The sequence below is a fragment of the Cervus canadensis genome, chromosome 19 (assembly GCF_019320065.1).
Source record: "Cervus canadensis isolate Bull #8, Minnesota chromosome 19, ASM1932006v1, whole genome shotgun sequence".
Lineage (NCBI taxonomy): Eukaryota > Metazoa > Chordata > Mammalia > Artiodactyla > Cervidae > Cervus > Cervus canadensis.
In genome coordinates, this window is record NC_057404.1 from 41,077,979 (window position 1) to 41,099,711 (window position 21,733).

General features: G+C 38.0%; 1 protein-coding gene and 1 non-coding gene across 5 annotated transcripts in view; both read left to right on the forward strand.

The window, feature by feature from the left end:
* The window catches only part of BANK1 (B cell scaffold protein with ankyrin repeats 1), a 309,895-nt gene extending 302,182 nt beyond the window's left edge, over window positions 1–7,713 (forward strand). For 3 of the 4 annotated variants that reach the window (XM_043438794.1, XM_043438791.1, XM_043438792.1), the window contains exons 13-17: window positions 946–1,009; window positions 4,584–4,613; window positions 5,620–5,675; window positions 6,896–6,960; window positions 7,221–7,713. In XM_043438794.1, coding sequence (XP_043294729.1) covers window positions 946–1,009; window positions 4,584–4,613; window positions 5,620–5,675; window positions 6,896–6,955 — 210 coding nt within the window. In that variant the 3' untranslated portion in view covers window positions 6,956–6,960; window positions 7,221–7,713. The remainder of the gene's footprint in view (window positions 1–945; window positions 1,010–4,583; window positions 4,614–5,619; window positions 5,676–6,895; window positions 6,961–7,220) is intronic. The other variant, XM_043438793.1, reaches the window with a different exon arrangement.
* LOC122422460 lies at window positions 112–217 on the forward strand. Its single transcript, XR_006263855.1, has one exon. It is a non-coding gene; the product is annotated as a U6 spliceosomal RNA (small nuclear RNA).
* Window positions 7,714–21,733: the final 14,020 nt, after the last annotated feature.

The window sequence follows — 21,733 nt, forward strand, 5'->3', positions numbered from 1 at the left end:
TCTTTAAGGCAATGAACACACTCTATTTTAGGAAAAGTAGCTTCTAGGTTTGCAGGGCAGCCCTTAAGAAAAGTGCTACTCTTAAATTCTCTTTTAAAAGCACATTTATTGGTGCTCCCTTTGGTGGCACATACACTAAAATTAGAACAATACAGAGAAGATTAGCACGGCCCCTGTGCAAGATGACATGCAAATTCACAAAGCATTCCATATTTTTTAAAAAATAAATAAAAGCAGATGTATTGAGCGTTAGCTTGTTTTACCTTTTAGTTAAAAGGTAATAGATGTTCAGTGTAGAACTTTTGGAAAGCAAAGAAAGATCACAAATGAGTTAAAAGTGGAAATCCAGTATCATTTGCTCCTGCGTCCCTGGTTCTTAGAAGGAACTGCAAGAAAGCATGTACCCTGCAGAGGCTAGAGATGGACTCAGGGAGAAGCAAACCATTGTTATGTTGGCCTCCAGCTTTGAGGCACCGATAACCAATGTAGATGCCTCAGGTGTTTGTTTGAGAAAGTGAAAGTGAAGTCATTCAGTCGTGTCCGACTCTTTGCGACCCCGTGGACTGTAGCCTACCAGGCTCCTCCGTCCATGGATTCTCCAGGCAAGGATACTGGAGTGGGTTGCCATTTGAAAGAAGCTCCCAAAAGAACTGGCCTCTGGGTTCCCACCCTGACTGTCAACTTCCGTGTGATTTAGGAAAGTTACTTAATCTTCTGTAACTCAGTTTCCATATCGGTGGATGTTTTTTCTCCTCGTCGTGAAGTTGCGAGGATTAAGTAAAACAATACGTGTGAAGTAGCAAGAATGGGGGCTGGAACACTGTAAATACCACACTAGCACTAAGTTGTAGTGGTTTTCCTGGTCATAGTAGTTAAAGTTTCCATCTCAATTCATAACAAACTCGTGAACCTTGACTTCTCTTTCCTGGTTGTCTCCTCATTAAGGAAAAACTACGCCAACTACGAGATTGCATTGTTGGGAAAAGGCCAGAAGAAGAAAATGTCTACAGTAAGTAATATTTGCCTGCTCTTCAAAAATAATAGAGTGATGAAGTGGAAAAAGCAAGAATGGTGAAGTAAAACAGGCCTGAGTTCAAATTTATATCCAGTCACTCCCTAGCTGCTTAAATTGGAGAATGTCTTACTCCTTGGTACTTAGGGTCCTTATCTGCAAAACAAGAATAATTATATATATACCTGGAAGTAGTTGTACAAGTTAATACATAAAATACTTTTCACCTTCTCTGGCCCATAATGTAAATGCTAGTTACTTCCTTTCCTTTGATTTCCATATAACTTGAAAATAAGATAATTCTGCTTTAGTTTTGTGTGTGTGTATATAAGTCTCAATACAGGGTATTAAATTGCTAAAGAGTCACACTTTTTTTTAATAAGGTAGAATATTCTCAATATAGTCAATTCTCACAGTTGTCCACATGTGGATCATTTTAAATTATAAATCTCATGTTGCCTTCCCCTGAAGCTAGCATGCTTCTTCTTAACACAGATTCCTCTTGCTAATAATTAGCAGTTGCTCCCAGGGGGAAAAAACACTCATTTTAATGTTAACACAAACCAAACATTATTAAGATGGTAAATCTTCTCCAAAGATAAACAACACATTCCAAAATTGAAAATAAATTATGTTGTCATTCTCTGACCACCCTATTCCCAAGACCCTACTCCTGCATAGATAATTAAAAACTGACAACTACTAGTAAAGTTTGAAAGCCTCCATCTCTTCTATTTTCAATAATACTGCATAACTTTTAGATAGTACTTCATGGTGAAATTCATTATGTTAAAATTCATTTTCTTTTTATATTATTGGATTGTTATCTACTTCTTCATAGAGAACTCTTTAAGCTCTCTTAGAAATGTTTTCTAAAACATAAATATACTTTCTAAAATAATTAAGGTCCTAAACACAAAACTAATTTACAAATAACTGAGTTCTACAAACCTACATTCTAATGTGGAATAAGAGTAAAATTTTTTAAATGTATAAAATTATAAAATATATAAATAATTTCACTAAGGAACATTAAATAGTAGTAGTAGCTAATATTTATTGTCTTATCTACTATGCACAAAATTATCCTATTAATAACCCTTTGAGATAGGCATTAGTCCCAATTTATAATAAGGAAACTGAGAATCTGAGAAACTAAGAAGCCTCTAAACACACAGATTAGAGATTATAGCCCATGTCTATTGGAATCCAAAGTTAACACTCTTAATCGTTGGTGTCTTAATTAGGAATCAACTAGTTCTTCTTTCAGCTAAAATGGAATAAGCAGTACCAGACAAACCCTCCCACTGTAAGGATACAAATAACAGGCAAAAAAAAATATGAAGCAACTGATTTCAGGGAGTAAATGATAGGCAGACTGAGACTGTAATCCTAGAGAAAAACAAAATATGTAAGATGTCTCTCACCATCACCCACAAGATGATTTTCTGACTACAGTCTGTGCAAAGAGGTCAAACTGAGGTGGCAAAGGTCAGAGTTCAGGGCAGCCAGAGCTGTGGAATGTGTGTGGTGGGTCACTGAAGGGGAGGTGGCCGTGAAGAGAGGTAGCCTCAGGGGGAGGGAGGGACTCCACAAGTCTGGCCAAGAGAAGAGCTGTACTGAACGTGTGCAGACAAGACCCCTGGAAGCATGTAAAATAGCAGCTTTTAGGGCTGTGAAGGCAGAACAGACACGCTGGAGGTTGGCCAAAGCCAGGGCAAAGCCAAACTGGGAATGTCTGTTTGAGTCCTGCCCTGCCAGAGAGGAAAGGTCTCCTAACACTTTGTTAAAATGCCTGGCATCCTGCTGTGACACCCCAGAGATGTCAAGAGTAAGGACCATGACTTAGAGCAAGACCTACTCTAGACTTACCCCAGCAAAGCCTAGAACCAAACCCCTACAAGAGCCCGGTGGAAAATGGAACTTATAGGCTTGGTCTTACTGTTGTTGTTTAGTGGCTAAGTCGTGTCTGACTCTTTTGCCACCGCCATTTCCTAGCCAAGAATACTGGAGTGAGTTGCCACTTCCTTCTCTAGGGGCTCTTCCCAACCCAGGAATCGAACCCACATCTCCTGCATTGTAGGCAGATTTTTTTTTTTTACCGCTGAGTCATCAGGGAAGTTCTACTGAGAGTCTTAGCAAATATATTGAGCTTTGTATAGGTCGACACTGAAAAAAAGCAGAAAACCAAGCCTACCACAGGTTCATGACAGTAATCAAACTGCCTGGTAAGACAAGAACCTATATTCATCAAAGGAATATAGAATATGAATATGAATATAGAATCCAAAATATGCTACAGATTATCTTTAAAATCCAGTATTCAGGGTTTTTTTTTTTTTAAATGAGGTACAAATAAAAAGAAAATGCAATTCACAGAAAAGAAATAAGAAAGCATCAATAAAAACTGAACATGAGGTAGTCCTTTTGTTGACCTTAACAAAATTAATGAAAAATATGGTTTTAAAGAGTGAATAAATATGAAATTTCAACAGGATAATTGAAACTATATAGAAGAACCAGATGGAAATTTATAGAAATTAAAATTACAATAAAAGAAATGAAAAATTTATCAGAAGAACTTATCAGCAGATTGGATGTAGCAAAAGTAAGAGTTAATCAACCTAAAGACAGATCAATAGAAGTTATCCGATATGATAAAAAAGGAGATAAAAAAACTTAAAAATGAGTGGAGCCTCGAGACATGTAGGACATAACACAGTCTAGCATGCACGTAGTCAGAGTCCCAGAGGAAAAACTAGTGATTTTGGGCAAAACATTTTAAAATAAATAATGGTCAGATATTTTCCAAATTCAATGTAAACTACCTCCATACTGTTCCAAGAACATTAAAAAAAACTCCAGTTAGCCTGTTAAGCTGAACTATATTTGAGCACTTGTGGTCAAGCTACTTCAGTCAAGGTAAATTCTTGATAGCATCCAGAGAAAAAGACATATATCAAGAGAAAAGCATAAATGTATTCCATATTCACTAATTTCTTGTCAGAAACATGGAGGACTAAAGACAGTGCAATAATATCTTTGAAAGTGCTAAAATAAAAACAAATGACCACTTAGAATTGTATATCCAAGAAAAATAACCTTCAAAAATTTGTTGAAACTGAGACATTTTCAGATAATTGAAATCAGAGAATTCATAGACAGGAAAATTGCAATGTAAGAAATGCTAAAGAATGTCATACAATGTGTATGAATTGTACTGTATGTAATTATTTCTGAATGAGGTTATTTTTTTAAAATACTTGAATAGCTCAGGCTGAAAGAATATCAAGGCTGAGTAGGAAGCTATTATTAAGCGTCAAATATATCTAAAATTGTGATAATGTGGGACAAACATCGGAAGGAGAAAAAGACATAGTTTCACACTTAGTGATAAAAGTAATAAAAGACATAGTTACACACTTAGTGGCCGGAGGTGTTTTTTTAAATCAGACTGTGAAACTTCATAGTCATCTGAAGACAAGAAGTAGTCAAAGGATAAGAAGAAAGGACCCTAAGATAAATATGGAGCAAAACTCAGTAGAATGTGCTTTTCTTTTTTGTCTTGTAGATAAGCTCACCATTGTGCACCATCCAAATGGTAAGTGGTGTTTATTGAAGAATTTAGGACTAAAACAAAGCCCAGAATAAACCAACTTTTATATCAATGTAAACCTAATGTGATTAGGCTGGTCAGTGTAAAAACTCACAGAGATTTTATATTTATATGTAAAACAATTTGATATCCAAAATAAATGTGAGGTGATTCTAGAATTGCAATGCCAGAGGCAATGTGATATGGTAAAAGGAGCATGCACTTTGAACTCTGACTTGGCTGTTCAAACTTAACTAGCTGTGACCTTTGACAAGTCACTTAAACTCTTTATGCCTCAGTTCCCTCATATGTAGAATATAGATAAGAATTCTGTCATGGGGAATTGCTATAATGACTGATGATGATTGATGTAAATGGCATTAACTTGGTAAGTGGGAAACATTGATAGAGCAAATGAACTTAGAATAAAACTTGATAGTTGGAAGGGTTCAGTTTAGTGTGATGAGAGAGAAATGTGTGCAGAAAGTGGGGAGGGCAGAGAGGAGCTGCAGGCCAGCTGGGAGTTGTCTAAAGAGCTGTGAGCTCTGCCCCCAGCCTGAAGCAAGGCAAACTGTGGGAACTGCAGAAGCAATAGAACAAAGTGTGTGGCTGGATGGAAAGTCAGAAACTTGTGATAGAAGCAGGAAGTGCCATGGGCCACAGTGCAGTGGTAGGAGCAAACTTGTTTAAAAATGTGCTTTGTAATTACCTGATCCTGGTAAATGGGGAAGAAAAGAAGGCAAAATCAAGTGGAGGTTGTTATTCATGGTGTTGGATAGTTTCTGGGCTCATCATCTCCTCAGTATGTGGGTATGAGAAATTAATACATTAAATATTAATACAAATTAATACATAATTGCCAAGGATGCCTTTTCAATATGCACATTTTATCTCTTTAGTGTTTTTTATCTTTACCCATATCCTACTCTTTGCATATATATTTTTTAAATGCTGAATAAAGAAATTATTAAATTTGTGAATGAGTAAAGAGTAACAGAGTTTGTATTTCTAGGTAACGAAAGTGCCCACAATGAAAGTATGTTATATAACATACCCTTTGGCAGTAAGGTGGGTTGTATTTATCTTCATTTTTATAAAATACAAACAAAGAACTTATTTGTTGAGAAAGAACGTGAAAGCCTTCTATCCTGACTATGCTTTGAAACATTCCAACAGATATGAACTAAATAGGTTACGTATGCATTTGTGTGCAAAATACACAAGCATTAATTTTAAAAACATAGCTATTTGGAAAAAAGCGAAAAAAGAACTCAAAGGAGAAAGGCACTGAAGCTAACGTGTGCACAAACATGTACAGACCAAATAAATTGTAGAGGAGTTATAAACACATCTTTAGCAAAAGGAATATGATGAGTCTATTTGACCCACAGTTTATATAATCCTTGAAATCTAGTTTTAGGAAAAAATATAATGTGAAAATATTGTTCATATGTGTTGCTTCACTTTGTAGTATTAACTGAAAGTAAATTGCTAATGAAAAGCTAAAAATAACCCTAAAGAAAGGGTGCAAATGGAAAAGCCAAGACCGGTTCAAGACAATATCCTTGATGTCCTGACCACACACTTTTCTTCATAAAAAATTGTACTATTCCAACTATCTACATATGTGATGTAGGAGATTTGCACTATTACCCAAGAACATGTGGCAGCTGGATTTCTTGCTAAAATCCTGAGTTAGGGCCCATAACAAACTAGTTTTTTTTTTACCAAATTTCGATAACCCTTTAAGTTCTCCCATCCTTCAATACATCATAACATAAAAGTTATGTTATGTTAAATACATAAACATAAAAGTCATTCACTCTTAAGAACTGCTTGAAGTATTTGCTTTTCTGGATCATTCTGTGGCCCACCGGTGAGCTATAGACTGAATGGGTCTGTAGCACACAGACTCATGAGACTCATTTGACTGTCGCAGAATTGGGAGGTACCATCTAGCTCAGGAGTTTATGAAAATATCTTTGTCAAGCAAAGTTCCTTCTACAAGATCTGAAGGACTATTTTAAGAGCAAGCTTTTGGATAAGAGGAAAATAATATAAATTCCCAACACTTATGCTCCCTCAAAAAGGAACTAAAACTTAAACACAAGGACATTGACGTGGTTGAACTTGGCAGTGATTCTTTCCTTTTAAGATGGAGGACTCTCTTGCCAGTTGCCTCTGCAAAGCTGTTCTCAGCTGACTGCGAAAGGCAACTATGACTTTGTCATGTTTCTTTGTTCATCCTTAAAATGGAGAAATGCTAACTCTGCGTATTTTTTCCTTAGCTTCCTGCTCGACCCCAGGTGGAAAAAGATTTTGGTTTCTGTTGCAGGAAAGATCACTAAAGATGGTAAAATATCAGCTATATATCAACCATATTTTTTAGAAAACCTAAAGCAGGCTTATTAGGAACTTGAAAGATCATTTGTCTAACAAATGGAATACCTTAAATATTTCATTGTCTTTTCCTGAAAGGATAAACATGTGTATTTTTCAAGCTAAAGGTGATTGTTCCTTAGAAAGATTTATATGTAGGGATGATTTTATACTAGCTAATCAATTTCAGTTGATGATTATTCACTAATACATTTCCAACGATCTTATTTTCAGGTTATTATAATGAAACTCAAGAATCTGCAGACACTTTCTGGGTGAAGCAAGCTTGCATTTGGATTGACTGCTGTCTCAGGACAAATCTTTGCTATGAAAGCAGAAGCAAGTTTTGAATTTCAGAATGTTATTGCCACAATTTATTGGCATTGTACCTGCTTCAAATGAGCATATCAAGATTAAGTTTGAATGCTATAGAGGAGTTGCATTCTTTGAAAATTCTTGCATTTTACCAGGCACTTTGCCTGTGAAGCAGGTATTTCCAATTTTTAAAATTAAAAACAAGAGCAGAGAAGTTGAGCAGAGAAGTTGAGCAGAGAAGTTAAATGCTCTGTAGCAAAGTAATTGGGCCTATTTAAGGGGCTAACCTTATAGTTTACTCCTCCTACACTGAGAATAAACATAGGAAAATACAAATTTGTTTTATACATATTGGTTTTTCCAGTGGATAATCTATTTTCTGAATTTCTCACGTTCAAAACTCTAATTGTTATTATCAGATCGTGCTTACAGCAACCTTCCATTTTCAGAACCTGTTTGCATATAACCTTGAGAATATTATTTTTTTAACTTTCTATATCTCAAATTAACATACATTTTCACAACCTATATTCTCTATTAACAGGCCTACAATTTCATCAACCAATTTCTTAGAAGCAATTTATGAGCTTAAAATAAAATGCAGTTTTACCATTCTATGATTTCTGCCCACAGTTGCTACAAATAAAATGAATGTTTAAAGCTGTGTCTGACTTTTCAAAACAAATGTATGAAATTAACCTCTGAAGTCTTCTGCTTACTAGTTTACAGAGAGAATTCTACCAAGTTTTTTAATAATTTCACTGTGTAGAGCTCATAAAATAAACATACAAATTATTTTTTACTAGCTTCTCAACAGTGAGTGATAGGAATATCCAGTATTGTAAAGTAATTAGCCTCCAATTAAAATAAATTAATTTTTAAAAATACATGCATACTATATATACTTAATACATACAGTAATGGAAATTTTAAATACATGTAACCACCATTCCTAATGTGATTTATAAGAAAAAAATGGAATTCAATAAACAATTTAGGATAAAAAAATAATAATAAAGTGATTCTGCAAAACACTGCCCATAAGTTTCTCATGACCATTAACACTCTCAAACTCGTTTTAAAAAATAATAATTTTTTTTTGATTGGTCCCTAATAGGAGGTGATTTTTGATTATGACATTTGGAAATTCGGTTCATAGTTTCACCTTTAAGTTTTCAAGAAATGGAATGCTCCCATTTGGTGCCTCAGATGGTAAAGAATCCAGGAAACCTGGGTTCGATCCATAGGTTGAGCAGATCCCCTGGAGAAGGGAATGGCTATCCACTGCAGTATTCTGGCCTGGAGAATTCTGTGGACAGAGGAGCTTGGCAGGCTACAGTCCATAGGTTCACAGTGAGTCAGACACAACTGAGCAACTTTCATTTTCATTTCTGTGGATTGTCCCACCCAAAGAATCAGGAAAAGCAATAGGAAAATTGACTGCTTTTCTATAATTTTCTAAATCTAAAATTCAAGTGTGTCTTATCTCTATTGGGCTTCCCCAATAGCTCAGCAGGTAAACAATCCTCCTGCAGTGCTGGAGACACAGGCTCAATCCCTGGATTGGAGAGATCCCCAACCCACTCCAGTATTCTTGCCTGGGAAATTCCATGAACAGAGGAGCCTCATGGGCTACAGTCCATGGGGTTGCAAAGAGTTGGACACAACTGAGTGCCAACATGCTCTGTATCTCTAAAGTGAGAATTTCCACAGGCCTGTGACTACTGTGTACAGTTCTACTGTCGACTTTATTTTTATTAAAAATGTGAAATCCAGTAACAGGTAAAATTTCAACTCTTCTAATTACAAAGGGACTAGATCATTTCTTACCTGAGACTCTATTAAGGGTGGAAGTGGGAGTTAAAGCATAAATGTTATTCAGTCTTTGAACATAGAAAGAAATCTAAAGGCAGGACATGCAAGTCTACCTTCTGAACTGGGCTAATTTAGAATGAAATGATAGGAAAAAGACCTTTAATCATCTCTTCCCTAGAGTTCTGGCCCTTGAAATGTTTTGACTTTGTCATCACAAAGAAAGGAAGAAAAAGAAACCTAAAAATAACTGAGGTCCCCACTATGCCTCCTAGGCCATGGCCCCTCCCCTGCTTGACCTACTGGGGCTCCCCAAGTGGCATTCGTGGTAAAGAATCCACCTACCAGTGCAGGAGACACAAGAGACTCGGGTTCGATCCCTCGGTTGGGAAGATCCCCTGGAGGAGGAAGTGGCAACAACTCCAGTATTCCTGCCTGGAAAATTCTATGGACAGAGGAGCCCGGTGGGCTACAGTCCATGGGGTCACACAGAGTTGGACACAACTGAGGACAGAAGAGAGTTTAGAATCAGGGGCTCAGAAAGGAGTTCACATCATGCCTGTGGCATGGAAGGGAGAGGTGAAAAGTAGAGCAATGCCAAAGCAGACGAAGGGTAATCCAGATTTAGGAATGATCCCAACTGAATCCACAGACTCTTCATTGGCACATGGGCTTCCCTAGTTGTGACATGCAGTCTTAGTAGCCCTGAAGCATGTGGGATCTTAGTTCCTTAACCCGGGGATCCAACCCACATCCCCTGCTTTGGAGGGTGGATTCTTAACCACTGGATCACCAGGGAAGTTCCAGGGGCTATATTTTTAATTTCTGGGCTTTACCCCTAACTTACAGAATGCTCTCCATCAAATCTGAGCCACTTACAGAAGCTTTTTTTTTCGTGTTGGAAGAGATCAGATATCTAGACTAGTAACCTCTGTTCAGTTCAGTTCAGTTGCTCAGTCGTGTCCGACTCTTTGTGACCCCATGAATCACAGCACGCCAGGCCTCCCTGTCCATCACCAACTCCTGGAGTTTACTCAAACTCATGCCCATTGAGTCGGTGATGCCATCCAACCATCTCATCCTCTGTTGTCCCCTTCTCCTCCTGCCCCCAATCCCTCCCAGCATCAGAGTCTTTTCCAATGAGTCAACTCTTCGCATGAGGTGGCCAAAGTATTGGAGTTTCAGCTTCAGCATCAGTCCTTCCAATAAACACCCAGGACTGATCTGCTTTAGGATGGACTGGTTGGATCTCCTTGCAGTCCAAGGGACTCTCAAGAGTCTTCTCCAACACCACAGTTCAAAAGCATCAAGATTTCGGCGTTCAGCTTTCTTCACAGTCCAACTCTCACATCCATACATGACCACTGGAAAAACCATAGCCTTGACCAGATGGACCTTTGTTGACAAAGTAATGTCTCTGCTTTTTATTTTTTTTTTCTCTGCTTTTTAATATGCTATCTAGGTTGGTCGTAACTTTCCTTCCAAGGAGTAAGCGTCTTTTAATTTCATGGCTGCAATCACCATCTGCAGACTAGTAGACTAGGAAGTTATAAACTTTCCTTGGTGATTTCAGGCATTTGTTTAAGAGCCCTAGTCACTGCCAGGAAGGGAAGACCTGCATGGGAAATCTGATGATTTTGTGCCGATTCTGGAAGCCTGAGCTAACACACCCTACTTTTCCCATCATCCCTTCCTCAGTTTGGATTCATTCCTAAGTCGTTGCTCTTAACGTACACAAGAATTAGCCCCTCCCTCAAGTTTTTAAATTTATTTGACTCCAACTTCTAGAGAAATCTGGATTGGAATTAAATGTTATCATAAGAATTTTACATTTAATATTCACTTTTTTTCTACTTAGTTTTCTGGTTTAAAAAAGCATCATCTAGACAAGGGCTTCTCACCTGGGGCATTTGACAATATCTGGAGACATTTTCATTGCCGTAACTGTGGAGAAGGTGCTCTTGGCATGTAGGGTGTTGAGACAAGGGTCGCTGATAAGTATGCTATAATCCACAAGACAAAGAATTATCCCATCCAGAATATCAACAGTGTGAGACTGGGAAACTCTGATCTACACTATAAGGTAAAATGGGATCAACACTTAAAAGAATGTTGTTAAAAGTAAAAACAGTTAATTTTATATGGAATTTTCTGGAAGTGGGACCCCCATGATAGTATAAATCAGTGTTTTTATTTTGAAGTACATATGGCATAACTTAAATGGACCATTAAAAACTCAAAAAAATGGATGACTCTAATACATTTTCATAAATCAAACAGATTATTCTACCAGGGGAGACTCCAGTTTTTAGAAAATAAGACTGTTCTCAGTATTGTTCTAATGAAAATGACCTTGTAACTTGAGTCACGATTATATCTTATGCGTGCTCTTAAGTATTTGCTCACCTGAGTTCCTTCTTATAATGCTCAGGAGGTCTGATTTTAATAACTTGGACTTCCCTGAATTTTTATGCTTAGAAAAGCATATTGCTTTTCTAAATTGGTAAATATTTTGGAAAGTAGCCTGCTCCTGAACCTGATCTAGTAGCTCTCAGCCAATTAACGCAGGGCTGGTATGAGACCCCACTTGATGTCTTTCCGTAACCATACCCGCCAACCATACTTGTTGGCCTGCCTTATTTTGTGGGGCTGACATCTAAGGCAAGGACTGCCACACAAAAGATACTAGCATAAGCAAGGTTCTAAATACAATAGACTTGGAACTTCTCTGGCGATCCAATGGTTACGACTCCCCACTTCTGCTGCTCGGGGCACGGGTTCAATCCCTCGTCAGGGAGATCCTGGAGCTCTCACAAACTGTGCAGTGGGGCCAATAAATAAATAGGCCTCAAATTTATAAATTACAGCATATGATTTCCTCAGTATTCTCATCTTCAAAATGCAGATTCTTACATAATTTCACAGGTATTAAATGACTTCATGTACTTACATGCATTCAGAAGTGTGAGCTTTAGGACTTATCTAGTTTGAATATGGCCTCAGCTATATCCCAGCTATCTAAACGAAGCCAGTTTTTCAGTTTCCCTGGGCCCTAGTTAATCATTAGTAAAGTAGGGTTATCAATACCAACATCAGCACAGGTGGTTTGAGAATTAAAAGTAAAAAAATAAAAATTTATCATCCAAAGAAGACACTTCTAATGGTAAAATGAAGTATTGCTAATGATTATGATTGTTTAAAAAGCAGGCATATACTTGGACTACCTTCAGCATAAGCTGAGATATATCATCACTCTTCTTAAATGAGATGTAGATGCTTAGTACATTTTTGGTTCCAAATGAATGCTCAGTGAAGATAGTTGGCAAAAGATAATCCTCTTTGAAATGTGAATACAGTGTGATACACTAGTCTAACTTGTTGTCTGACTGGCTCTTAGGCACTGGGTTACAGCATATGATTCAAATCCATATCATTATTTAGAAAACCAATGATTTAAAAAATGTTGACTGACCATCTGGATCACCCATAACCATCAGCAGCCTCAAGTAGAAAAGCTATCAGTGGTACAGTACTGTATTTTCCAAACTGTGTTACAAGGAACTCATGAATATTCAATTAAAAAGGGTTTCTGTGATCCAGTGAGGTGGGGAAGTGCTATGTAATTTAGTCTCTCTTAGAAGAGCATATTAGACATCCAAGTATTGAAGACTAATCCTGCAATAAAGAAATCTATACAGTTTGAAAAACACTGGCTTACATTTTATGTATACATAAGCTGGTCTCATTTTCCACTTAATGGGAGAAGGAAAACTGGCTGAAAGATGCTTGCTGTAATATGTTGAGATGGAGTCTGAAACCAGGGTTCAGTTCAATGGGAAACTGAAGATCAGTGGTTATCAAGATCAATCAGCTATGTTTGTCAAGGAGAATGGTGGGGGATGGTAAGGGTTGTGAGTATATGCATGAGACTTATTTGGCACTCGGTATTTGCACTTGGTTAGCAAAAAGCTACTTCCTTGGTGGCTCAGATGTTGAAGAATCTGCCTGCAATGCAGGAGACCTGGGTTGGGAAGATCCCCTGGAGTGGCTGCCCACTCCTGGAATATTCTTGCCTGGAGAATTCCATGGAGAGGAGCCTGGCGGGCTACAGTCCATGGCGTTGCAAAGAGTCAGACACAACAGTGTCTAAAGCTTTCACAGCACTAGCAAACAGTGAAAGAATAAGTCCTGAATTTTGCAAATGATAAAAGTTGGTTTCAGTCAGAATAAAGATCACTTGTCTTCAAACAAATGAATTAGTGAACGGATTTCTGAATACAACACTGTAGTTTCTATTGTATGATTTTTGGTATAACTTTAAATCAACATTAAATTTTGTTTCAGTCAGAACTAAGGTAAGACCACTCAGAGATGTTATGCAGTGAAGTGTATCAACCAGGAAAGCAATTTCTGTGTCCACGGAAATGAGTGGGATAGTTTTAGCTCAATTTGCTTTCTGTTGCCATAGGTGATCCTTGGAGAGAGAAATTATCCTTAGCAAATTAACCAACAATGTCCGATGGATTATTTCTTTATTTCTCAGGGTAAGGACGGACATGTTAATTCAACTATGATAAAAAGTACTACAGTTTTGCCTCTAGTACTTTCTCTTTTCTTCACTTGAGAAAAAGAAAGACAAGGGATGTGGGAAAGTGTAAGCTGAGGCTGTGTTCATGCTTGGTACTCAGTGAAAGCATCTGCAGTCACTAATGAGCCTTAAGCATCCTTGCAGGACACTCACGTTTGTCGTAATGTTGCAAAATGAGATGTTTTGTAACTCAGACATGGCAAGTCCTGCCCAGTACCTCCCAGATATTCTGCATTAGCAGACATGCAGGATCCCAGCAGAAGACTTGTCACTAAGATTGACATTGAAGGACATAAGAACCTTACTTATGATCGCCATATGTTTTCTTCACCCTGACTTCCATATGTTATAGTGCTGTGACTATATTTTATTTTGTAAGAACACTTATATAAGATCTGCCCTTTTAGCAAATTCTTAAGTGTATAATACATTGTTATTAACTAGGTACAATGCTGTACAGCAGATCTCTAGAGCTCATTTTTAGTGAAATGTTTATACACCTTTGCAACTGGAGTTTGGTCTCAGATTATCTTTCAGGGTTTAACAAAACAACTCATCTATATCCATAAGAACTATTTGCTTCATCACCTTCTTGAAAAGCATAATAGAGAAGCAAACATTATGCTTTCCTGTAGAATAAGCTAGTTCTTCAGCCAGGAAAGCAAATGTTCATTAAGTTTCTGTTTGTTTCAGCCTCTGAAATGGAAATGAAACAGCAGAATTCTTTGGAATGTGACAGAAAAATATTTCCCAAAAACATCTTTTAAAACCGCAGTAGAGTAGCAATAGTTTAAGACCAGAGAGAAGAGCAAGTCTAAAAGCCCTGTGGCAGGAGGAAACAAAGAGCATCTGAGAAGCTAAAACCCTCAGGATGCCCAGAGCACAGACAGCAAAGGGAACACAGACTATGGTAAGAATAGATTATGCAGGGCAATAGTAAGGATTTTTTCCAGAAAACAATGGAAGTCATTAATAAAGAAGATGAGATATTTGCATTTTGAAATGAACACTTCAGCCGCACTAGGGATAACAAACTGGAGAGAATATAACAAACCAGATAGAATTTATTGTCCAAGAACAAAGCCTCCTATTTGTTGCTAGTGTTGAAGCTACATGTGTTCTATGCTATACAATGAATTGCCAAAAACTTAGTAGCTTAAAATAAAACATTTGTGATGTTACAGTTTTGATGGGTCATGGACCTGGCCATAGCTTAGTGGGGCCTTCTGTTTAGGATCTCATAGGGATACAAAGGAGAGGTTAGTTCAGTTCAGTCGCTCAGTCGTGTCCGACTCTTTGCGACCCCGTGAATTGCAGCACGCCAGGCCTCCCTGTCCATCACCAACTCCCGGAGTTCACCCAAACCCATGTCCATCGAGTCAGTGATGCCATCCAACTACCTCATCCTCTGTTGTCCCCTTCTCCTCCTGCCCCCAATCCCTCCCAGCATCAGGGTCTTTTCAAATGAGTCAGCTCTTTGCATCAGGTGGCCAAAGTATTGGGAGTTTCAGCTTCAACATCAGTCCCTCCAATGAACATCCAGAACTGATCTCCTTTAGGATGGACTGGTTGGATCTCCTTGCAGTCCAAGGGACTCTCAAGAGTCTTCTCCAACACCACAGTTCAAAAGCATCAATTCTTTGTCTCTCAGCTTTCTTTATAGGAGAGGTAAACCAGGCTGAATTTTCATCTGGAGGCTCAAATGGGAAATAATCTGCTTTCAGGTTGTTAACAGAGCACAATTTCTTTGTGGCTGATTGACTAAGGGCACCTCATTTTTCTGGTTGGAGGCCACCCTCAGTCCTAGAGACCTCATGCAAGTACTTGCCACATGTTGTACTGTTTTTCAGATGCTCAGTCGTGTCCAACTCTTTGCGACCCCATGGACTGCAGCACGCCAAGCTTCCCTGTCCTTCACTATCTCCTGGAGTTTCCTCAAACTTACGTCCATTCAGTCAGCGATGCCATCCAACTAACACATCCTCTGTCACCCGCTTGTCCTCCTGCCTTCAATCTTTCCCAGAATCAGGGAGTTTTCCAATGAGTCAGTACTTTGCATCAGGTGGCCAAAGTACTGGAGCTTCAGCTTCAGCATCAGTCCTTCCAATGAATATTCAGGGTTGATTTCCTTTAGGATTGACTGGTTTGATTTTCTTGCAGTCCAAGGGATTCTCAAGAGTCTTCTTGTCACATGGATGTCATCAATGTGACATGGTGTCATCAATGCTTACTCCATCAAGCCCACAAGAGCCTCTCATTTCAGGAGGGCACAGCCCCTCATTTACAGCTTTTACCTGAGAGAGACAGGCTCACCCAAGATATGTATTTTTATTATCTGAAGTTGAACTGATTTGGGACCTTTAATTACATCTGAAAAACCTTTCACTTTCCCATATTCTGCCATGTAGGGGGAAGTCAAAATTCCTGCCTACACACACTGGGGAAAATAGTTAACACCAAGTGTGGCCACCAGGGGGCAGGAATCACAGTGCTGCCTTAGAATTACGTCCACCACACCACCAAATGCTTACATTTAATATAACAAACTGTTGAAGAAAACTAGTTCCAGGTACAGTGAGACTTTCCCACACAGACCTGATCTTTGAATGTTAATAAGAACATTACTGAGAGAAGATTCCTTTCCTCGAGATATCCGTAATATACGTAATATACGGATCCATAAATACGTTAGTCGCTCATTCGTGTCCAGCTCTTTGTGACCCCGTGGACTGAAGCCTGCCAGGCTCCTCTGACCATGGAATTCTCCTGGGAAGAATACTTGAGTGGATAGTCATTCGCTTCTCCAGGGGATCTGCCCAACCCAGGCATCAAAGCCGGGTCTTCTGCATTGCAGGCAGATTACCGTCTGAGCCACCAGGTAAGCCCGAGTCTTCTCCAAACTACAGATTTATTCCATTTCTTCTATCATCCACCAAGAAATAACTGCCCTGTGTTCCTTTGATATGTTTCGGGAAATTGTAATATCTCCCTTAGTGTTTTCTGGTTCTTTTCCCAACTGCATCTGCTTTTACATTTGTGTTAGCTAAGTGTTTTTCCCCAACATCACAGTCCCTTAGTATAGCTACACGTTCGGCATGGAAACAGACAGGGGAGCCAAAAGAGGGTGTGAATAATATGTTGTCAGTATGACTTTTTTGAACTCTGTAAATTTCCAATGTATTTGCCTATGTGGGATTCCTCTGAATTATGCAAACCCAACATGGTATCCAACACTGTTAGCAATGATACTCAAAACAACCAAAAATTTCAGGAAACCAAAATTTCATCTTCTAATTTTTAAATCACTCATTATTTTCCTGATAATCAAAGTAGCACTTTAACTCCTATTTAACACTCAGTACAATTTTTTATAGCAGCAGTGAAAAGTCATTGGAATATTTTAAGCGGAAAAGTTCATTCTGACTGCAGAACAAAGAATGGATTCTAGAGAGGCAAGAGCAGAGAGTCATGGGGCTAGTGTGGTATTCACAAAGTAATTGTGGCTTGGATTAGGGTGATAATTCAGGTGATAAAGAGGTTTATTTTTATACATATTTTGGTAGTAGTGTCAACAGCGTTTGCTATTGGGTTTGATATGGAGGTAAGAAAAAAAGAATATGAATTAGTGTAGAAATTTTTTACTTGAACAGTTTGGGGATGTTGGAGAAGGCAGATGAGGAGAAGATTTGATGGATTATATGACATTGGTCAAGTCAATTCATCTAGTTCTGGAGACTTCCTTGGCAGTCCAGTAGTTAAAACTCCATGCTTCCCATGCAGAGGGCAAGGCTTCACTCTCTAGTCAGGGAAATTTGATCCCACAGGCCACAAGGCATGGTCAAAAAAGAAAAATCTAATTCTCAGTTTCCTCGTGGTTAAAATGGAATCAACAGAAGTAGCATCTCACTGGATAGTTTTGAAAATTAAATAAGTAATGCTTATGAAACACTGTAACTTGGTAAATGCTCAACAAGCCTTGAATTATCGTCATCTTTAGCCGGTACTTATCGTGAAATACAATGAATAAGTAAAGCTGAATTCAGTATCTTTAGGGACATTACAGTTGAGGTGATAATAGTTCTCTCTGTGACAAGTATGGAAGTTAAAATTTTATTTTAAAATAATTTTTGGATTATGTATCTAAAGTCCTTTAATCCTTGGGGATCTGTATCACATTTTGACCGTTAGGCTTTTGACACTTATTAAGTTATCTGTGAATTTAGAATAGTTTGAGGAAAGGTTCCTGATATTTTTGTTCATCTCATTAAAAAAAAACAAAAAACCTACTGAAGGCTATTCCAAGTCTTCAAAATCGACTAAGGGTGTAGGATAGGGATTCAGCGTCCATTTTCATCCCTTTCTAAGAAGATGCCGTATTTAAGGTCCTGGGAGGCTGTCGCATACATCTGTCAGGCTCTCCAACAGGAAGAAGCTCCACATGATATATGTTCCACCAGTGAGATGGTCTCAGGGGAGATATGGAAGACGCAGATGAAAGGGAGAGCATCTCCCTCTCCAGCTGTGGAGGCTGGCCAAGCAGTCGGACCCTGGTGTTGGTGTTGGTGGCCAGTGGGATCTGTATCAAAGGGTCTGGTCGCCAGCTTCTAGAGGCTGAGGCACTAGTGGTGGCATCAGCGATGGTGACGAGCACAACTGCTCCTGACTTCCCTAAGCGGACTTTAGCTCTTTGAAAGACGTTATAATATACTCCTTTCTTATCTGAAATTCCTTTTTGATTTAAATATCTAGAATGGCTTCTGTTCCCTAAGTGGAACTCTGACTGGAACACTGAGTCACATGGAGTCAAATTTAACTCTATTTTTCACTAGTTTTTATCTGATAACATTTTTCTTGACTACAGTTTCCAATTTATTGACCCTGTTGCCCAATTTTCATTTCAGTCACTCAATTCACATTTTAGGTTATTACTTGGTATTCATTAAATAAATTAATGTTATGAGGTCATCATCTGGGTTATCTGCTTCATAAAATAATAACTTATTCCTCCTCCAACTGTCAAATAAGTCTAATACAATATTATCAAATTACTTGGAAATTTAGAATCAATATAAAATCCTTTTGAACTTTATGTAATCTAAGCATATATATAATACCTTACAGCATAATTTTAGTAAATTTAATTGCCAGTATTACTACAGGTGCTGCCAAATCTTTATTTATTGACTACCTAGTTATGGAATTTATATTTCTCTTTATTTCTTAAGAATATTTAGTTAAATCAAATGACCTTCTTTAAACTCATTTTTCATCAAAATCTAAAAATACCAAGTTACAAATTCAGGAAGAATTTCGCTTACAACAATAATCAAGGCATCAGCATTAAATTATTCATTGGTTAGTTCTTCTTTTGTTAGTTCTCTTTACATAAAAATTTTAGATTGTGTTGACTATGATTATTTCCTCTTTAAATATGTTCAAATCCTCATTATTCATAACCTTATAATCTGACTTTAACCATACTTTGAAGGTCCAGATTGCAGAAAAACAAACCTTAGAAAGCCTGGCACCAAATGAAACATTTATCAGATCTGTGGCTGGATCTGATTTAAAATATAGTGGACACACAAAGGCAAAAATAAAAGTTTTTAAAAAGTCAATGATTTAAATACTAATGGGTGACCCAGATTAGCTGGAGTCTCAATATCATCTGCTCAGATCTATTTTCCTTCCCAGGCTGTGGGACTGAGGAGGGTAAAGTGATCCAGACACCAGAGCTTAAAGGCGAGCCCTGTCCGTCAAACACAGTGGTCCACGGAGGAAACTCGGATAGCCTTTTGATCCATTTTATTTACCTTGGAACTGAATACCGGGATTTTCCTGAGATCAAGGGCCATTGTAGATTTGATAAAGAAACAATAGAAAGCTGGGAATAAGCTCTTCTTGAGACGATGACAGACCCAACAGTCCCTGAGCACCATGGCTTGATGTCCTTGGAGGAAAGGGCATGACCTTATCAGTGTTACCAGAAAAATATGACTCTGATCTCTTGGCACAACATTTTACATCTTTTTTCTCCACAGAGAGGGGATAGTGCCAGACCGTGCACTGTGTTCATCATCTCTTACTGAAAATGCATTTAACTTTTGCCTTAAAGCTGTCTGCATTCTTCCTTAACCAACAATCCCCTCTATCACACAGATTTACTACATGAAGAATCCTTTGATCTTCACTAAATTGGTCCATTATGGAAGGGTTTTTTTGGATTGTTCTCAATTTTACCCATACAAATTTACCCACCCAGTGCATGTTAGGCATGGTGGTACAGTGGAATATTAATATTTGACCAATATTAGCATTAGATTTTTAACATATTTTTGAAAACAGTTCCTTCCTCTAGTATCAGCCACCAACACAAGGCACAGATAACACACTCATAGTTGGTAATTCTTAAGTGGGCACTTTATTAATTGCCTATTCTACATAAAATAGACTGCATAGAAAACAACCGTAAAGCCCCCTTATCATGCACTGTGAACCTTACTTAACTCAAAAGTATGCAGGTGGCTCTGCTGATCTCTACAGGGTTTGCTCACATATCCGGGGTCAGCTGCCTGCCCTAATCCAGGATGGCCTGGGCTAGCACGTCACAACTTGGCTCCTCACGGAGTGTTGTCTGCCTGCAGCATGGCCCTAGCACAGTCTTAGAGCAACTGTGAACGGCAGGAGAGATGACGTTTGCATAAATACTTTTCCTGCTGCTTCAAGCTTCTGTCGCTGCCGCTTTTACAGCGTGCCGCTGCCCAGAGTCAGTCACGTGGCTGACCCAGAGTCAGTAAGGAGAGAATGAAAAATTATATGGTAAAGGATGTGGCGACACAAAGAAAGAAGATGAAAACACTAATTCAAAAGGATGCAAGCACCCCAGTGTTCAATGCAGCATTATTTACACCAGCCAAGATACAGAAACAAACCAAATGTCCATGGACAGAGAAATGGATAAAGAAGATGTGGTGCATATATACAATGGAATATTAGCCATCAGAAATGAAATTTTGCCATTTACAATGATGTGGATGGACCTAGATGTTATTATGCTTAGTGAAGTGAGTCAGAGATAGACAAATACTATATTCTATTACTTACAGATGGAATCTAAAAAATAAAATAAAGCAGAAACATAGTCATAGATACAGGGAACAAATTAATGGTTCCCAGTGAGCAGAGGGAATGGGAGAGGGACAGATAGGTGTAGGGCATTAAGAAGTACAAACTATTATGTTTAAAACAAACTACCAGAATTCATTGTAGAGGTCAGCAAATATAGCTAATATTTTATAATAACCTTAAATGGAGTATAATCTTTAAAACTATCAAGTCACTATGTTACATACTTGAAACTAATATTGTAAATCAACTCTAATTTTTGAAAAGAGATGGATATATGGAGGGGTGAAAAAAATCAGGCTTCTTAATATAAGAAGTCTACCAGAGATACTTCTTAACATCAGTTTATCACATGAAAATGTACACAAAACCAAAAAGAACAGTTATATTATTAAAAATAGCAAAACCCAAACTAAAATGATAAGGACACATTGGGAGTAACACTGATACTTGCATCTCTAATGTTAAACACATTCAAATCTATAGGAAAGCACCAAAATTCCAATGGTAAGTTCTCAAAGGACAGCAACACAGAGGTCATGTAAGTAGTGCAAGTAGTGAAGAAATACACAGGACTAATGTTTATCCTCACTTGTGATCAAAGACATCAATTAAAGCAAACTTAAGGTAGAATTTACAATTAGTATATTGCTCCCCCCATAAAAAGCCTAATCTTTCTTATTTATAAACTTCAGGATCTTTCTAATCCCTACGAAATGGAGCATTTTAGTTTGGGGCCGTAGATCTTTGCTCCCGGCAGCAAACATTTGTTCTATTGGGCTCTCCAATACCTGAATTTCCCAACCCTCTTCCTAATAGGGTTGCCATCATTCTTTTTAGAAAATTTTCCAATTGACTATATTTTTCACAACAAAATAATTCCAGTTTGCTCACTCCCACTGCAGCC